The sequence below is a fragment of the Notamacropus eugenii genome, chromosome 5 (assembly GCF_028372415.1).
Source record: "Notamacropus eugenii isolate mMacEug1 chromosome 5, mMacEug1.pri_v2, whole genome shotgun sequence".
Lineage (NCBI taxonomy): Eukaryota > Metazoa > Chordata > Mammalia > Diprotodontia > Macropodidae > Notamacropus > Notamacropus eugenii.
The window spans coordinates 341127938-341145658 of NC_092876.1; the positions used below are offsets into that span (position 1 = coordinate 341127938).

General features: G+C 39.0%; 1 protein-coding gene across 1 annotated transcript in view; it reads right to left on the bottom strand.

Annotated features, from left to right (window-relative positions):
• The window catches only part of PDIA5 (protein disulfide isomerase family A member 5), a 188141-nt gene that overhangs the window by 128162 nt on the left and 42258 nt on the right, over window positions 1-17721 (bottom strand). Inside the window, exon 3 of the mRNA XM_072613786.1 lies at window positions 14149-14236. Within this exon, the coding sequence (XP_072469887.1) occupies window positions 14149-14236 (88 nt within the window). The remainder of the gene's footprint in view (window positions 1-14148; window positions 14237-17721) is intronic.

A 17721-nucleotide genomic window follows, 5' to 3' on the forward strand; every position in this document is an offset into this window, starting at 1 on the left:
TCTTCCCATCCCTCATTCTTAGTCTGTCATTCAAGGTCCTGCTATTTATTATCTCCTGGCTCCAGTCTCAATGCTTTGCTTATTTCAGACCTCCAGATAATGCCACCCTCCACCCCCAGAAACATGGAACAATATGCTAAAAGAGTTTTTCTCTACGTTCTCTCAGTCCAGAATGATTTCAATTCAGTCTAAATACGTCCAACAAACACTTAAGTATACTTCAAGGCACTATGCTGGGGAGATGGAGGTATTTTTTTTTAAAAAAAGAAGCTTACATTCTGCGTGGAACCATTCAATATGAATCAATTAGGTAACGTCCCTTGGGGCTAGAAAATCCCACGAGGCTATGCCAGCTTCAGCACCTCTGATTCACTCACACATTGGTGAAAAGTTCAAGGCAAATTTTGTAGAGATATGCTATGTTTTGGTGAAGAAAGAACAGAATTACCTTAGGATTATAAGCCCTCAGGGAAGTCCATGATACAAAAAAGGTTAAGAATTTAACTTGATTTCCACTCTTAATTTGCTTTAGCTAAATGACCCCAAAGAGTTAATACTCAGCTTTCGCAGACTAAAGGATAGAAACTTTCCTTCCTCCCCAATTTTCAAAGCCTTCACTAGCTTGACACTGTCTGCAAGAGAAAGCTATCATATTCTATGAAAGTGCAGCTCTTCTTCCTAATACTGCATGGCCCCAGTAAACAAATTCAGCAACAGATATACTTATTTAATGACTATCATATACGCAGCACTGAGATGGGAACTGGAGAGCTAAAAATAAAAGACACAGTTCCTGCCCTCAAAAAACTTGCAATCATACAGAGAAGCTAAGATATATTCATGAATAATTAATACAAATTGGAACACGATTAAGTAAAGAGAAGAAATCAAATGAGAGTGGAATGAGAGATTCGGAGATGAAGGGATCACTTCATATTGAGGAGATGAGGTGACGGTGGCACATGGCACCTGAAAAGCATAAGAGCAATAGGGACCAACATGGAAGCATCCAATACAGACATGAGGAAGAATATATGTAAATGTGCCAAGAGAAGGATGAAATTAAGGAATGATGTACAAGCCAGTTTAGCTGTGGCACTGAATATGTAAGGGAAAAAATATGAAATAAAGATGAGAAGGTGGGCTGGAGCCACACTACCATTCCTGCTCTCATCATTAGATGCACATTCAAGAAAGTAAGCCTTTTGATTTTCCATGTCAGGCCTACCAGCTAATAGGCTTTTTCACATTTTACTGCCTTTTTCTTCATTTCTTCTTTCCATCATTGCCCAAGAACACTTCATCCTTTCTAATAGGACAGAAGACAGGCAATCCTCAAGTTCTTACTTGCACTGAATGCCTTCAGCATGGAGATAACCATAGTACAATGTTTCTTTTCCTGTGTATTTCTTGTCTCTCTCAATAGATAAAAGTTCCCTGAGGGCAAAGTCCACGTCTTTCCCTTTGAGACCCTTCCTACTCAGTCCTGAAACATACATGGAGCAAAGAATGTTATATAAAGCAGTTCTCATGACAGGAAGGGTACAGAAAAACAGCACAGCTGTTGAGCTTTTCTCAACCCTTTCACTTCTTTCCTGTCTCCTGGCTTTCTGGGCTTTAAGATCTGTTACATGCCTAGCATTATAGAACCTGGTAGTATCTTCCAGGCTCTGTTCACTTCTTCTCTCAGTCATTCTTTCCAATGGGAGAGATGTTACCCATGGGACATTACTATGAATGGAATGATAGTAATAGGCTTGAGGGTCCAAAGGCTCTAACCTATCTCAGTCTCATCACCTGCCCTAATGGAACCAAATATTAGCAGCAGAAACACACAGGGGAGTTGATCTTCCTTGCTTGTCCACCCAAACCTCAGAAGTCTATTATTTTTTGAGTTTGGTATCACCAACTGCTACTTGACAGTCCTTACCCAATTCCATCCTGAAACTACAATCCCACAACCTACCTCATTAAATCACTCAGATTTGGGCCAGTTCAGACTATGAAGCTTCCTTTTTTCAATCTCCAACAAATATATGATCCCCATATAATCCTGGATATATGGCTAACATAGGCACATATAAACAAACAGAATGTATGATTAAGGATTTTCTATGGAATCAACTGGGTCTAGGATAGCTGCTTTATAAAGCTTTTTGTAGTAATGATCTCTCATATTATGCTTCTGGGGACTCACCTCCCGCAAAAAAAAAAAAAAAAAAAAGTAAAACAGATGAAGAGGATTGGGGAGAGAGCAGTAGTTAGGGAGAGGCTACAATATCCCAAACAGTAAATATCCTGGGTATCCTGCCCTTGTTAGGATGACTTGACAGTGTGATTAATACATAAGACTGGCAAGTAGGATATTTGGGGTTCTAGTGCTGATTCTGACATTAGCTAGCTGTACAACCTTGCACAAGTCTACTCTCATTTTCCTCTCTCATTTTCCTCATCTGAAAAATAAGGGTGTTGGAACTGATGAGTCTCTGCTAGCTCAGAATTCTATGATTCCACTGTATGACACAGATATGCCATGTCCAAACCTGGCCTCTTCTTCCTTCTCACTCAGCATGCTCACTCTGAGCAGGGGCGGGCAGAACAGAAAGCACAAGGAAATAGACAATTAAAAAATAAAGCTGACACTGAATAGTACATTTCCCAGAAACCCCCATCAAAGTTTCATTTAGCCACAGTCAGCACTGCTATGCCATCTTATTCTCAAAACTTTTTATCTACAATGTGAAAATCCCCACCCCCATTGCCCCACTTCACATCCCTGGGAGGTAGTTATAAGAGGTGGGAAGAGCTCCTACCATTCTTTAAAGATAAGCAGGAAATGTGGCATAGGGAAGAAACAAGTAATTTAATAAGCACCCATAACAATAATAATACACAATATAGCTTTACAATTAGCAAAGCATTTTCATATCCATTATTTTTATACTCACAACAACTCTGTGAGATAAACAGGGCAGGAAAGAGCATTGCTATTTTATAGAAGAAGAAACTAGGTCTCTATGAAGTGACTGACTTACTCGATGTCACTCAGCTGACAAGAGGTAAGGCCAGGATTTGAATCAGTGTCTCCTGACTCTTATCCAGGGCTCTTCCCTCTTTCTCCCCTAGGTGCCCAGTACTGTGCCAGATGTTGAGTGCTACAAATGAAACTCTGACTCTTTCTAAAATTGAGTTGAGAGATAAGACACATGAACGCAATAAGAAAGCAGAAGGGGGGAGAGAGGGAGAAGAAGATTCAATATGACATGTAGATGGGACTCTGAGTTCATGTGGGATGTTAGGCAAACAGGCAATACAGGAATTACCTCTAAGAATAAGAGTAATTCTTCCAAATGTGGCTTTCCTGGGATAACTCAATGTAGTCTGATATAATGTAATCTGTAGTACAAACAAGAAGAGGATGTAGAGAAAGGCGAAAGTCCCCACACTTATGGGCATAGCAGAATCCTGATAGAGTAATGAAATAAGATTGATTAATCAATCTATAGGATGCTTTTCTTTCCATGTACCGCTCCAGGCCAGTGACTTAAGCTTTATGGAAAATAAAAATGCAGACACAGGGAGAGAGCAGAGAGAAGGGAAATTTCATGGCAGGAAAAATCAAGAGAAATGATAACCTCCAAACCCAAGGGAGGGAAGTAGCATTTGTCTGATAGGACAGCCATGTCCAAAAAAGGAATTAGCAGGAGTAATTAGCATATTAGACAGCGCTCACTCATACTAATTTCTTCTTTGGCCACAGTTTCCTCTATCCTCTCAGACTATAAGAATCCCAGCCAAGTTCTCTCCCCAGTGCCATGCTACAGGGGTGTGATGGGAATGCAAATTCTGCTTATATACATATAAAAAACCTGATAACAATCACCAGCAAAACTGAATGGAGCCTCCAGAGCCCAGGTCAAAAAACTGGGAACAGGAAAGGATAGCAGAAACTAGACACACTCAGACTACACCAGTAGCAACAAATTACTGTTCAGAAACTATTCAGGTATAAATTCAAGGAGAAATTAGAGCAGAAATAGAAAAAAGAAAGGAGTTACAAAGAATGACTAGGAAAAGAGCTGGAAAATGGAACCAGGGAAGACAAAAGTTGCACTCTTAAGACCCAGAAACAAAGGGAAGTGACACAAAGTAGGAGAGGGGACTCCTGCTGGGGAAATAACCACCAAACACTTGATACCTATTGCAAGCCCTGCTATCTCCTGGAATATCCTACGAAAAATGTCTCTGATAATGGAGGAGTCACATTAAGGGCCTAAAAACAATTTCAAGAGCATCTTCACAAAGTCTGCATGACATTCCATTAGTAAATTTGTTGAATGAATGAATGAATGGAGTCATTAAATTCTTTCTTCTCCCCTTGCCATCTGTGAAGCCGTGAGAACAACTCTGCCTGAAAGATGTAATGTCTCAGGCCCAGGCTCAAGAATTCCCTCTTTTCACTGGAGAATACCCTCTATGCTCTTCCCCTCCCACACAAATGCATGTACTTAATAGCTCTGTACGTGTGTATATGTGTGTATAAGCTAACATTTATATGGCACCTACTGTGTGGCAAGCACTATGCTAAGTGCTTTATAATTATTATCTCAATTGATTCTCACAAGAACCCTGTAAGGTAGGTGCTATTATTATACCTATTTTATAGATGAGGAAACTGAGGCAAACAATGGTTAAATGACTTGCCCAGCATCACACAGTTCCATGTCTGTGGCTGGATTTGACTCAAGTCTTCCTGACCCCAGACCTGATGCTCTTTCTTCTACCTAGTAGCCTCATACATACCACAAAGAGACAAATAAGGCAGACTTTGCAACTCCCTATTCTAGCCGTCCAATCCAGGTCTCCAAATACAGGCATACTCAACTTCTAGCTATTATTCCATTCATTTGTGATAAAGCAATCCTACTCTTTCATCAGAGTCCAGGACAGATATCACTTCCTGGGAAGCTTCCCCTGTTCTTCCCCTCACCAAGCTAAAGTAATGTCTGTTTCTGAAACTGCTGTTGTGTAAGGATGTAAGGAGGATTGATTTCTTTAAAACAAACAAACAAACAAATAAAGAAAACACCACAGCGGCAGAGCCAAGATGGCAGAGTACAGGCTGGAACCCAGCTGAAGGATCCCAACATTCCACAACTTTAAAATCAAATTTTGGAGCAGCAGAGACAACAAAAGACATTTTTCTAGCCTAAGCAACTTAGGAGGTTTGCAAGAGAGGTCTGTAATACCAGGGTGGGCACAGGTCCCACAATAGCAACAGCAGCAGTTTTGGAGCTCTTTAGCCCAGAAACAATAAGGGGGTCAGACAATTGGTCAGAAAGAGATTACAGGGGACTAATACAGGGTATTGGGTGTAGCTAGCACTGATTGGCAAATATATTACCCATATGCAGTTCTGGGTCACAGTTCCAGGGCAGAGAGGAGCACCTGTGATTTGTCACAGGTGAGTAGGGGCCCTGGTCAGAATTCCAGTATAGAGAGGCATACAAACACTTGTGGCCACAGGAAAGGAGGTGCCCTTCCTGGATTAAGACCAGAGAACAGACCAGGAGACAGTGACCACACCTCTCCCACTTTGGAAGCACTGAAGACTTGCAGACCCCCCAGAACGAGCTCTGAAAACAGCAGCATGAAAAATCCCAAAGCTTGGAACACTGCCTCCTCACCCCACAGTGAGCAGAGACAATTTTACCATAAACTTCAAAGTCAAGAAATAGGCTGGAAAAATGAACAACAAAAAAAAGAACTGGCCACAAAAAGCTACTACAATGGCAGGGAAGACCAAGACAAAAACCCAGAATAATAACATAAAAAGAACTACAAGCAAAGCCTTAAAAAAAAATGCTAAATGGACCCAAGTTCAACTCAAGTGTTAATGAAAGAGAGAACAATAGGGGGAAAATTAGGAAAAGAAATGAGAATAATGCAAGAAAATTGTGTAAGAGAACTGATGGCTTCGTAAAAAAGCCACAAAAATATTGAATATGACCTTAAAAAAAAAACAACAAATCAGAATTGGCCTAATGGTAAAACAGGTAGAAAAATTCACTGAAGAAACAAATTCCTTAAAAAGCAGCATAGACCAAATGGAAAAAGAGGTTCAAAAATTCAATGAAAAAAGAACTTCTGGAAAAAAAAGAACTGGCCAAATGAAAAAAGGGGGACAAAAGCTCACTGAAGAAAATAATTCCTTAAAAACTAGAATTTTGCAAGTAGAAGCTAAGTACTCCACAAGACTTCAAGAAACAACAAAACAAAGTCAAAAGAATAAAAAAAATAAAAGAACATGAAACATCTCATTGGAAAAACAAATAACCCAGAAAACAGATCAAAGAGAGATAATTTAAGAATTATTGGACTACCTGAAAACCATAATCAGAGGAAGAACCTAGTCATATTTCACGAAATTATCAAGGAAAATGGTCCTGATATCTTAGATCCAGAAATTAACATAAAATTGAAAGAATCTACTGATCATCTCCTGAAAGAGTACTCCAAATAAAAACTCCCAGGAATATTATAGCCAAATTCCAGAGCTCCCAGGTCAAGGAGAAAATATTATAAGCACTCAAAAATAAACAATTTGTATATCATGGAGCCACAATTAGGATCACAAAGGATTTAGCAGCTTCCATATTAAAGAAGCAGAGGGCTTGGAATGATATTCTGGATGGCAAGGAACTAGAATTATAACCAAGAATAACCTACTCAGAAAAACTGAGTATAATTCTCCAGGGAAAAAAATAGACATTTCATGAAATAAAGGACTTCCAAGCATTCCCGAAGAAAATAACAGAGCTGAGTAGAAAATCTGACATTCAAACACAAGACTAAAGAGAAGCATAAAAAGGTAAACATGAAAGAGTAGCCATAAGGAACTCAATGGAGTTAAACTGTTTACATTCCTACATGAGAAAATGTAACTCCTAAGAATTTTATCACCATTAAGGCAATTAGGAGGAGTCTGCATAGGCAGAGTGCATTGAGTCAATTATGTTGGAATGGTCTCCAAAAAAAAAAAAAAAAACAGTTGGTGTGAGAAAGAGTAAAGCACTAGGAATGTTTTATAAAATTGTGTCCATAAAGTTCCTGTGTGTATCTTGGTGATTATATTAATAGAGTCTACCATTATTTAAAATGGTATTTCTCTCTCTTTCTCTTCCTGATGGATTTTGTTGGGAACAGATAAAAATGCTGATGATTTGTGTGGGTTTATTTTATATATTTTAACTTTGCTGGAAGCTGAATCAAAACTTTGTTTCAATTAATTTTTTAGTTTATTCTCTAAGGTTCTCTAAGTAAACTATCATATCATCTGCAGAAAGTGATAGCTTTGCTTCCTCTTTGCCTATGCTTATTCCTTTAGTTTTCTCTTCTTCTCTTATTAATACAGATAGTATTTCCAGTACAATAATGAACAGTAATCGCGCTAAGAGATGTTCTTGTCTCATTCCTGATCTTACTGGAAAGGCTTCTAGCTTATTATTTCCATTACAGATAAAGTCTGATTTTCATTTTAGATAGATACCATTTATCATTGTAAGGAAAGCTCCATTTATTCCTACTTTCTAGTTTTTTAACAAGAGTGGGTATTACATTTTGTCAAAAACTTTTTCTGTATCTATTGAAATAATCATATGAATTTTATTAATATGGTCAGTTATGCTTATTGTGTTCCTAATATTGAATCAGTTTTGCATTCCTGGCAAAAAATAAGCATGACATATTTTTATAATCTCCTTACTAGTATTTTATTTAATTTTGCATTGGGGAAATTGGTCTATAGTTTTCTGTCTCTGTTTTGACTTCCTGGCTTAGGGAGTTCAACTACATGCTAACAAAACTGAAGATAAAAATGAAATGAATGGTTACAAAAATATAATACATAAATTGCCCAGATTCATAGAACAGAAAAGAATACTCTATCTTAGAAAAATAAATTGAACAAAATATAAATCAACCCTCTCCTCCCAAGGGAAAAAAAAAGAACCTAGAACCAGATCAATTTACTATATGAAACTGTATTCTACTAAACATTTAAACAAAAATTAATCTCAATAGTGCATAAAATGTTAGAAAAAAAAAGCAATAAAGAAGTTCCTAACAAATTCCTTCTACAACACAAATGGAACCGTGATACTTCTGTTTTGACTCCCTAAACTAGGATTTTAGCTATGACAGTCCCAAGAGTTTCATTTTGGTGTTTCTTTCAGAAAGTGACTGATTTTCAATTTGTACTTTGCCCTCTGCTTCTAAGATATCTGGACAATTTATTTTATGATTTTGTGAAATATGATGTCTAATCTTTTTTGTTCATGGACTTCAAGTAATCCAATTATTCTTAAATGATTTCTCTTCAACCTATTTTCTATGTCAACTGTTTTTCCTGTAAGATAGTTCCCATTTTTGTCTTTAGTCTTTTGATTGTTTTATTATTTCCTGATGTTGTGCAGAGTCATTTGCTTCTATTTGGCCAATTCTAATTTTCAAGGAGTTATTTTCTTCAATATGATTTTATGCCTCATGAGCTATTTTACCAGTTAATTCTCTTTTCATATTTTTCTTCCAAACCTCTAATATTTTTTCCTCCATCTCTCATTTGGTTTTTAAAATAATTTTTTGAAAAACTCTTTAACTCTTCTAGGAACTCCAGTTGGGCTTGTGTTTGATCTACATTTTTCCTTGATGCTTTGCAGATACATGTTTTCAAGTCATTGTCTTCTGTATTTGGAGTCTTAAGCTTCCCTGTCACCATAACAGCTTTTTATGGCCAGGTTCTTTCTTTGTTTGTTTGCTCATTCTTCCAGCCTGCTTCTTGACTTTGGACTTTGTGCTATGCTGAGCACTTCTGGAAGGGATGTCTGGCCTGTGTTTCTATCCTTTTATGTTCTACTGCTTTCACAACTCAGTCCAGTGGCTGTAAGTTTTCAGTGCCCCCAAAGTAGTGTGATCTGGAAGAAGCCTTGTTCACTTGCCCTCCTGGTCTGAGCTCTGTGAATTTCTAATCCGTACTTGGGTCTGGTGGCTTGTGTGAGGCTGGGTTTCTGTAGACTGCTGATGTATTCAATTACTGTTAGCCTGCTAGGAGGTTCTGCAAGTTCAGAGGGGTTGAAGTGTGGGTTCCCTGTCAGCCTGAGACTTCTTCTCTAGTTACTCCTCTGCAGGCTTATGTGCTAGGCTAAAGACTAGAACTGAGTCATTGCTCTACTCCTGGGTTCAAAGTCATACAACTACATTTACAGAACTTGTTCCTTAATCAATACACAGCTTTAAGCCCACATCCACTTGCAACCACTCACTTCCACCCTGGATCTGTGACCTGGAACTGGTTAATGGGCAACAAAGATGCCAGATGGTATGTTTCTGCACCTATTGCTAGTTTAGGCATCCCCCAGGATCTCTTTCTGCCCCAGTGCTTCCTGCCCTGGTGTTTTGTCTCTACCCTCTTTCTGTCTTTGGCAGGGGTGAAATGCTCACTTGGTATACTCTGACCAGCTCTCTATCCTCAGTGTCTTCAGCCCTCTCTCTTCATTTCCCTAACCTGTTCTGACCTGGTAACATAAACTTACTTCTTGGCTTTTCCAATCAGAATTAGGGCTAGCATGTTTTCTAGATTATTATGGTGGCCATGTGCTGTGTGAATTAGGCAAAAATACTTCTCACTTGGCCATTCTGACTCTATCCTGTAAATAATTTTTATAGTGGCTGGTGTCATCTTCTGTTTACTCATCTCCCCAGTCTTAATTCCTAAATTGAGGCTTTGTATCAGGATTAAGCTCCAAACTCTACTGTACTTTGGGGTGAGGAAAAAGCCTTGCTTTTTCTCCAGTTAGGTTCCTGCTCCAACTTTCACTTCCTGGAATATGTCTATTCTAAGAGCTTTTGGAAGTTTAAGTTCTCAGACGCCCCCTACTCCAGATATATAAGGTTCAAATAAAGCACTACATCTTTGGGGTCCTCTAAGGTATCTCAGGACAGAATTCTTTGGACCCTAAGCCTAGGAGTCCTGGTCTGAATGCTACTAAACCCATTTGCTTCCAAGATCCCCAATCTGGGTCCCCTACTTTTACTGCTTCTGGATAGAGATCCTTACAGGTTACAGGTGTATGGGGTTCCACTGGGAGGCTGCCTTCTTGTTTACCTACAATGGTGATAACTCTCTCTGGGAGAGCTCCTTTCCTATTACCTGTGGCCAGAATTTCTGCTGACTTTTTGTGTAGTTCTGGGGTGGGTAAAGGCACTTACTGCAGCTTTTTATGCTTGATCTCTATTGGATCTGGTGCTATTTCTAGTCTTTTTAGGGGAAGCAGGTATGTGGAAGTTAGGATGCCTGCCTCTACTGAGGTGGCCATCTTGGCTTTAAGTCCTCCTTATGGGAACTTCTTATAGTCTATCTCCGTTTGAATGACATGCCAATACCCTAAAGAATTTACATCTGCAGGTTTAGAGATTTCACTATGCCTTTTTTTCTCTGTAATCTTTTTTATTTTGCCAATTGTTCTGGTAGAGAGTTCCTAGTCTAATGGGAAAGTTTCCCTTTGGAAAACTATAATGAGAGAAACAAAGTCCCTAACCTTGGGGAGCTCCCAGTTTGATTAAAGAGACAAGAGAAAAAAACAAGACAGTCAAATCAAGGTAAACCAGAAATTATAGATAGTGCCATCTATAGCTGTCTAAGGACTGAAGGTATAAGACCCTATCAAAATGTGCCTGTAGCAAATCCAACATTAGGAGTCAAAATTGGGTTTTCAAAACATTTGCACCACAAACATCTGTGAATTTCTTCCTTAACAAACTACATAACACTAAAAAAAAAAAATCTTCCCACACTGCCATCTCCACAACTTCTGTCTGAATGAGCAAACAAAACCCCCAAAATGTAACACTGGTGTACTGACATTGGATGCACATACTGTCCCTGAGCATATTTGGCACATGTGATTGATGCTTTCTTCCCCTGGTTGCCCTTGCTTTCACCCCTCTACTCCATCTTCCAACTCAGCCAGGGTAAGAGGAGGTTGGGCTGGAGCAAGCAACTAGAAAGTCTTGTCATCAGTTATGATACAACAAGCCAACTCAAATGATTTGTACAGGATACTGATGGGCTCTGATGACCTTCAGGGAGCTCTCAATGTAGTCCCAATAAGGCTTTTGAGACTGAAATTTAGGCATTACTCAACATACCAAATAGGCAAGGGCTGTGGGTTTATTTTCTCTAGCATCTTTCACCTAAACAGGGAACAACAAGGCTGTTTGGGTGGCATGCAAGTAGTTCTGCTTAAGATATATCACAGCAATAATCCAAAGATGTCTTGTTCTAGCCTTACTCTGTCTAAATATGAATTTCCATCAATTCATCCTAAGCAAGGGAAGGGATAAGCCTTGCAAATGGTCCCAAACTTACAAACAGGTTTAATTGGCTGTTTGAAATCTGGAATACGCTTTCCTACAGAAACAATATTACAAATGATCCAGCCTACAAGAGCCTATATCTACATATCTATATATATAGATATATATAGTGTAGAACATTAATATAAGCACCAATATTACTAGAGGCTTTTGTGAGCAGAACAGCAAACATCACCATCATTTATAATACTGCTTCAATGAGAAAATATTTTCTATAGTGTGCTTCAAGAAGAGAATGATGGTTAACATTATAAGTATATCTCCTCCTATTACCTTGCTCTACTCTCCATCTAAAAACTCAACTACCACTGGCTATTGAGGCAAGAAGGAATTCACTGGTTCTGGAAATACCTCTGGCACTCGGATCTAAGCATAAGCTAGCCATTTATATTACAGGACCTCTATTATATTCATGAGTGCTTACGTTTAATCTGCACTTACATGCATTTACTCTGTGTTCATTTACTGTCCTTGTATTAATATGTCAGTCTCACACTAGATACCCTTTGATCACAGCATCTCTATGCACTGTTTACCATATAGTGTACCCAGAACAGCACCACATACAAACAACTAATAAAGAGCTAATAACTGAATGAAAAGCGAAGAAAACAACATGGTGGGATAAGGAATGCTCAAATGACAGAGAAGCAGTGTAACTCCTTCAATATTCAACCTTCTCCATTCAGAAGAAGCTTTTTCCCTTCCATGGGCCACAAATTCTAGAACAGGTAAACTCAACTTTTTACAGAAAGAAGCTTCTTGTTATTTATACAAAGTCTTAAAATCCCTCAGGGGGGCACCGTATTGAGAAAGGCAAAGGAGAATATAAGTAAGATGGAATATTAAGATGGGTTCTTAGGCAGCACATCTCAGAAAGAGCTTGGGGCAACCAGGTGGCAGAGTGGATAAAGAACCAGTCCTGGAGTCAGGAGGACCCAAGTTCAAATCTGAACTCTGACACTTATTAGCTGTGTGACCCTGGGGAAATCACCTAACCCCAACTGCCACCAAAAATAAAAAAAGAAAGAATATGCATATAATAATAACAATAATATCCAGAATTTACATACTGCTTTAGAATTTACAAAGCACTTTTAGTCTTTTATGTTCTTTTCCATTTTATTTCTAAATGTGCTCTCACTTGTTTCAGGTGTTTTTTGGTTAATTTTTGTTAATTTTAATTTTCTATTTCAAATTCTTTCCCTCTGTCCCTCCCCACACTGAGAAAGCAAATAATACAATATTCGTTATACATATGAAATGATACAAAACATATTTCTACATCAGCCATGTTTTTAAAAAAGTAGGGAAAAATATGCTTCCACTTGTACTCAGAGTTCATCAGTTCTCTATAGATAGCATTTTACATTATGAATCCTTTGGAACTATCATGGATCATTGTACTGATCAGAGTAGAGAAGTCTTTCGAAGTTGATGACCATTATAATATTGCTGTTCCTGTATACAATGTTATCCCAGTTCTACTCAAAGCACTTTACATAAGTTCATACAAATCTTCCTGGGCTTTTTTCTTTCATCATTTCTTACAACTCAATAGTATTCCATCACATTCATACACCATATCTGGTTCAACCATTCTCCAATTGATGGGTACCCCCTCAGGTTCTCCACCACCACAAAAAGAGCTGCCATAAATATTTTTGTACATATATACCCTTTTCCTTTAAAAAAAATTTTCTTTGGGATACAGATCTAGTATTGGTATTACTGGATAAAAGGGTATATATAGTATTATAGCCCTTTAGCTATAGTTCCAAATTGTTGTCCACAACAGTTGGATCAGTCCACATATTCACCAAACAGTGTATATGCCTTTGTTTTTCCACATCCCCTTCAGCATTTGTCATTTTCCTTTTCTGTCATGTTAGCCAATTTGATGGATGTGAGGTGGTACATCAGAGTTGTTTCAAATGCAAAGCACTTTGCATAAGTTATTTCATTTGGTCCTTGCAACCCTAGAGGGTAGGTCCTATTATTATCCCCATTTTACAAATGAAGAAATCAAGACAAATCGAGGTTAAGTGACTTTTGCAGGGTGACATATAGTAAGTGTCTAAATCTAGATTTGAACTCAGGTCTTCTTGCCTTCATTTCTAGTATTCTCTCTATTGGGTCATGTAGCTGCATGGGGGGATAGAGAGTGGGGGGTAGGGAGGAAGGAAATGTGGGGCAAAGGTGGAAGGTAAAGAATAATCAACTAGGTGTGATCCTTGCTTTAGCAGAAAACTAGAAAGACAACTGGGAAACAGAGCTAGCAAGAATGATGAACATTATTGCACACTCTCTAAAATAAAACAAATTAAATCAGTAAGCATTTATTATCTCACTAACCACTTAGCTTCTCAGGGCTTCAGACATCCTTTCTGCAAAATAAGGTGAAAATCCCTTCCTTACCTACTTCTCAGGGTTGATGTAAAGATAAAAGATAACACAACATGATGCTTGGAAAAGTAATGGCTGTATGGAAACCAAGAGGTTACTGTTAAGCACAGAGGCAGTCTATCCTCTGCCCTTCTCCGTGGAGGTGAGCAAGGAGTACAACTGAGGAAGCCTCCTTCAGTGTTTTCTGTAGCTTCAAGTCAGATAGTAATAAAATACACTTCTCTCCTTCCTAAAGTTCCAAACAAGCAGCAACTGCCCCACCCTACCGACATACCCAAACACACATGACCCCAAGCCTTTGGCACATACCCACAGTCTACCCAGGAGATGGTGCCTTGTCCTTTCACTGCCTTGGCCACGTTAGACAACAACCTGAGGTGGTTTTCGGCTGCAGCAGCTAGAAAAAAACAACAATGAAATGAACACAGGCGCTCCACAGCCATCCGTGCCACCTTCTTCCATACAGCAAAGTGGGCACTAACAGAAATCAAGATCAGCACCACCTGCCCAGGGCAAAGAGGAAAGTATCATTTCAAAAACATGTTTCTTCATAACTTGGAATTTTCATATATGACAGACAAGGCCCATAACCTCTGCCTCTGAATGGGCAGGTATTAAATTTGAGCTATATGCTTCAGGTCTTCTACCTATCAGATGTATGGACACCTATTTTATTTTTTAAAATAAATTTATTTATTTTTAGTTTTCAACATTCACTTCCATAAGTTTTAAGTTTTCTCCTCCTCCCTTCCCAAGACAGCATGCAATCTGACATAGGCTTTACACATACATTCCTATTAAACATATTTTCACAAATGGGAAAGAAAGAACAAAACAAAACAAAAAGAACATAGTCTGCTTTGATCTGTATTCAGGCTCCATATTTCTTTTTCCATATGTAGATGGTCTTGAGTCTTTTGGAGCTATTTTAGATCTTTGCATTGCTGAGAGGGGCTAAGTCTATTAAAATCAGTACTTGCACACAGTGGCTGTTACTGTGTACAAAGTTCTCCTGGTTCTGCTCATTTCACTCAGCATCAGTTCATGTAAGTCTTTGCAGATTTTCTGAAGTCCACCTCATTATTTCTTATAGCACAATAGCATTCCATTACAGTCATACACCACAACTTGTTCAGCCATTCCCCAATTAATCGGTGTCCCCTCGATTTCCAGTTCTTGGCCACCACAAAAAGAGATGCCACACATATTCTTGTACACATGGGTTATGGACATCTATTTTAAACCACAGTTAAAGACCCACCTTTTGCAGGAAGCCTTGCCAGCTTAAGATCACAGGATCTGTAGCTAGAGGTAACTTTAGAGATTATCAACAAATGATTTTTTCTAATTTATTCCTACACTGATAAGGAGCCAATCCCACCTATACAGTGGGCTATAGAGGGAATGAGAGGGGAAATGAGGAGAGGAAGAAGAGGAGGAAACTGGCCCTATCGCCAAGATTGTAACTCCGCCAACTCTGTTACCCACTTTCAGAATAACAAATATTTAATCCTTGACAATGAACTCACTATGGGGTCACATTGAATACTTATTTTAACATCAGCCAAAACAAATGTCTGTTGACTTCCAGAAAGTCATATGACACATTCCAAAGCCAAAGTGAAATGAAAATGAAAAATTTTTAAATTATCTGTACTACTATTCCCTTCCATTAAAGTGGATAATTGAGGCTTAGCTGTAAATCAGAAGGCATACTGTGACTTTCATGGAACCAACAAAAAGCATCCATTGAAAGCAGCTCTGACAAGTCCTGAGCTCTGCTGGCAGTAAGCATGCATGGAGCTCCTAATGAAAGGCCTCATCACCTTTTTTGTGCATTCAGATGCCTTGGGCAGCCTGGTGAAGCCTATGGATTCCCTTCTCAGAATCATGTTTTCAAATGCATAAAATACAATATAAATGATTATTAAGGAAGCCAATTATATTTAAATAGGGTTATCAAAAATTTTTTTGAAAACGTGTTCACAGGGCCCAGGTTAAGAACCCCTGGTCTAAGGGAAACTCTCACCATTCTGACTCTGTCCCCAAACCCTACTAGACAGGTTCTAGAAATAGGAGAAAGGAGGAAAGAACTGAATCAGACTAAATGTGACAAAAAGTCAACGCTCAATTTGTGTTCTGGGGAAACACAAAAGGAAGCAAAAATATAAATACAAAGCAATAAGAAAGCAAAAGAACTCTCTCTCCCTCTCTGCAGCACTGTTCCCAAACCCCACACTTCAGCCCAGCAGAAGCTAGGCCTACATTAGTAAACTGACTTAAAAGTGGCTTTTTTTTTTAAAGGCAATGAAAAAATCAGTTATTGTACTGCTTAGAAATCACTTTGAAGGTCACAAATATCACCCTCCACATAGGCTCCATAGTAATGAAACACAATTAAAAAAAAAGCTAAAAATGAAGTCTTTTAATCTGGGCAGACAGAAAGGGAAGGTAAATAATCATATCCCACTGCAGTAACTGGGAGGTAATGGGTAAAAGCAACTCCACTCTCCCAGAAAGAGACAATATAGGGAAGAAGTCCATTAGCTTCTACCTCAAACTAAGACGTCAAGTCTGAAAATCCTTAAGAAACACTTCCCCTCTTCGGACTGTCCAACACATCAGCCCAATTACTGATTCCTGACCTGTCATAATGCACTTTTGTAATTAATGAATTGATATATTTCTGTACAGTAGACAGAATATATAACAGAGATTGACCAATATAGATTGGTAGGTTATGTCTGCCTAGTGGTTTCTAGAGTTCTTAACTTGGTCAGCTTGGTTTTTAAATATGCTGATAGGTGTATTGCAATACAAGTGGTTCCTTTTGTAATCCTATGAATTTATTGTACTCTTTAAAAATGTTATTCTGCAAAGGGGTCCATGACACGAAGAGTTTAAGAAACTCTGCTCTGGAACCCTCTATGGACCCCATCTGAACTTGGCTCCCTGCTAACCTCAGTTTCTCCACCTTTTGGTGGCAAAGAGAAGCTAGTCACATCCTAGGCACTCAGCATAATTGGGCCAGCAAACACAGCCAAGTACTCTAAAGTGGAAATTCACTAAGTGCCAATGAGCATGGCTATAGGCCAGAGATGATCTGAGCTTCAAGAGGGACACACGTCCAAAACATCCATCAGAGCCGAGTCCTAATGACCCAAAGAGGAGTCACTGGTGAGAACTGTGCCCAGAACTTGACCAGTCATTTGCTGTCTCTCCTGGCATACTGAAGACTTGGCATCCTTTGGAAATGGAAAGACACAAGTCTCCTGGAACCACATCAACCAAGTCAGACATTTACCCTTCACTGAAGTCACTGCCAAAAGCTAAGCAAAACTCTCTCCATCAGTTATTCTGCTTGTTAGCCTGGAGGTCAGAAGAAAGGTCTTAGTCATGGCTATCTACCCTCAATAAATCTGCCAAGCTCTTAGTGGATTCTAAATTCAGCCACATGCTCCAGCTTCAAAGTGGGGCAGACTGAGGGCAGGCAGGGCTGGAGTTGGCCAAATCCAGTTCTCAGATCAGTAGGCTACTGGCAGGGCAGAGTCAATGAATCACTGGTGCTGCCTAAACACATCCTGTGAACAGAGCCATGTACTAGGCAATGTAGACACAGCCAAGAGGAAAGAAATCATGGTCCCTATCTTCCAGTGTCTCCCAGTCTAACAAGAAAACTACAGTTCCCACTTCACAAGGTCTACTATAAGAATTTACATTTGTTTATTTTTTCTTGTGCATATCTCCCAGCTCCTCTATCAAACTAGGAATTTCCTAAGAACAGAGACGGTGTCTTGCCCCAGTGAACTATCTGAAGAGATTCTCTTAAGTGACAGGAAAAAAATAACCCACAAACCCTGCCCCCTCCCCCCAAAAAAACAA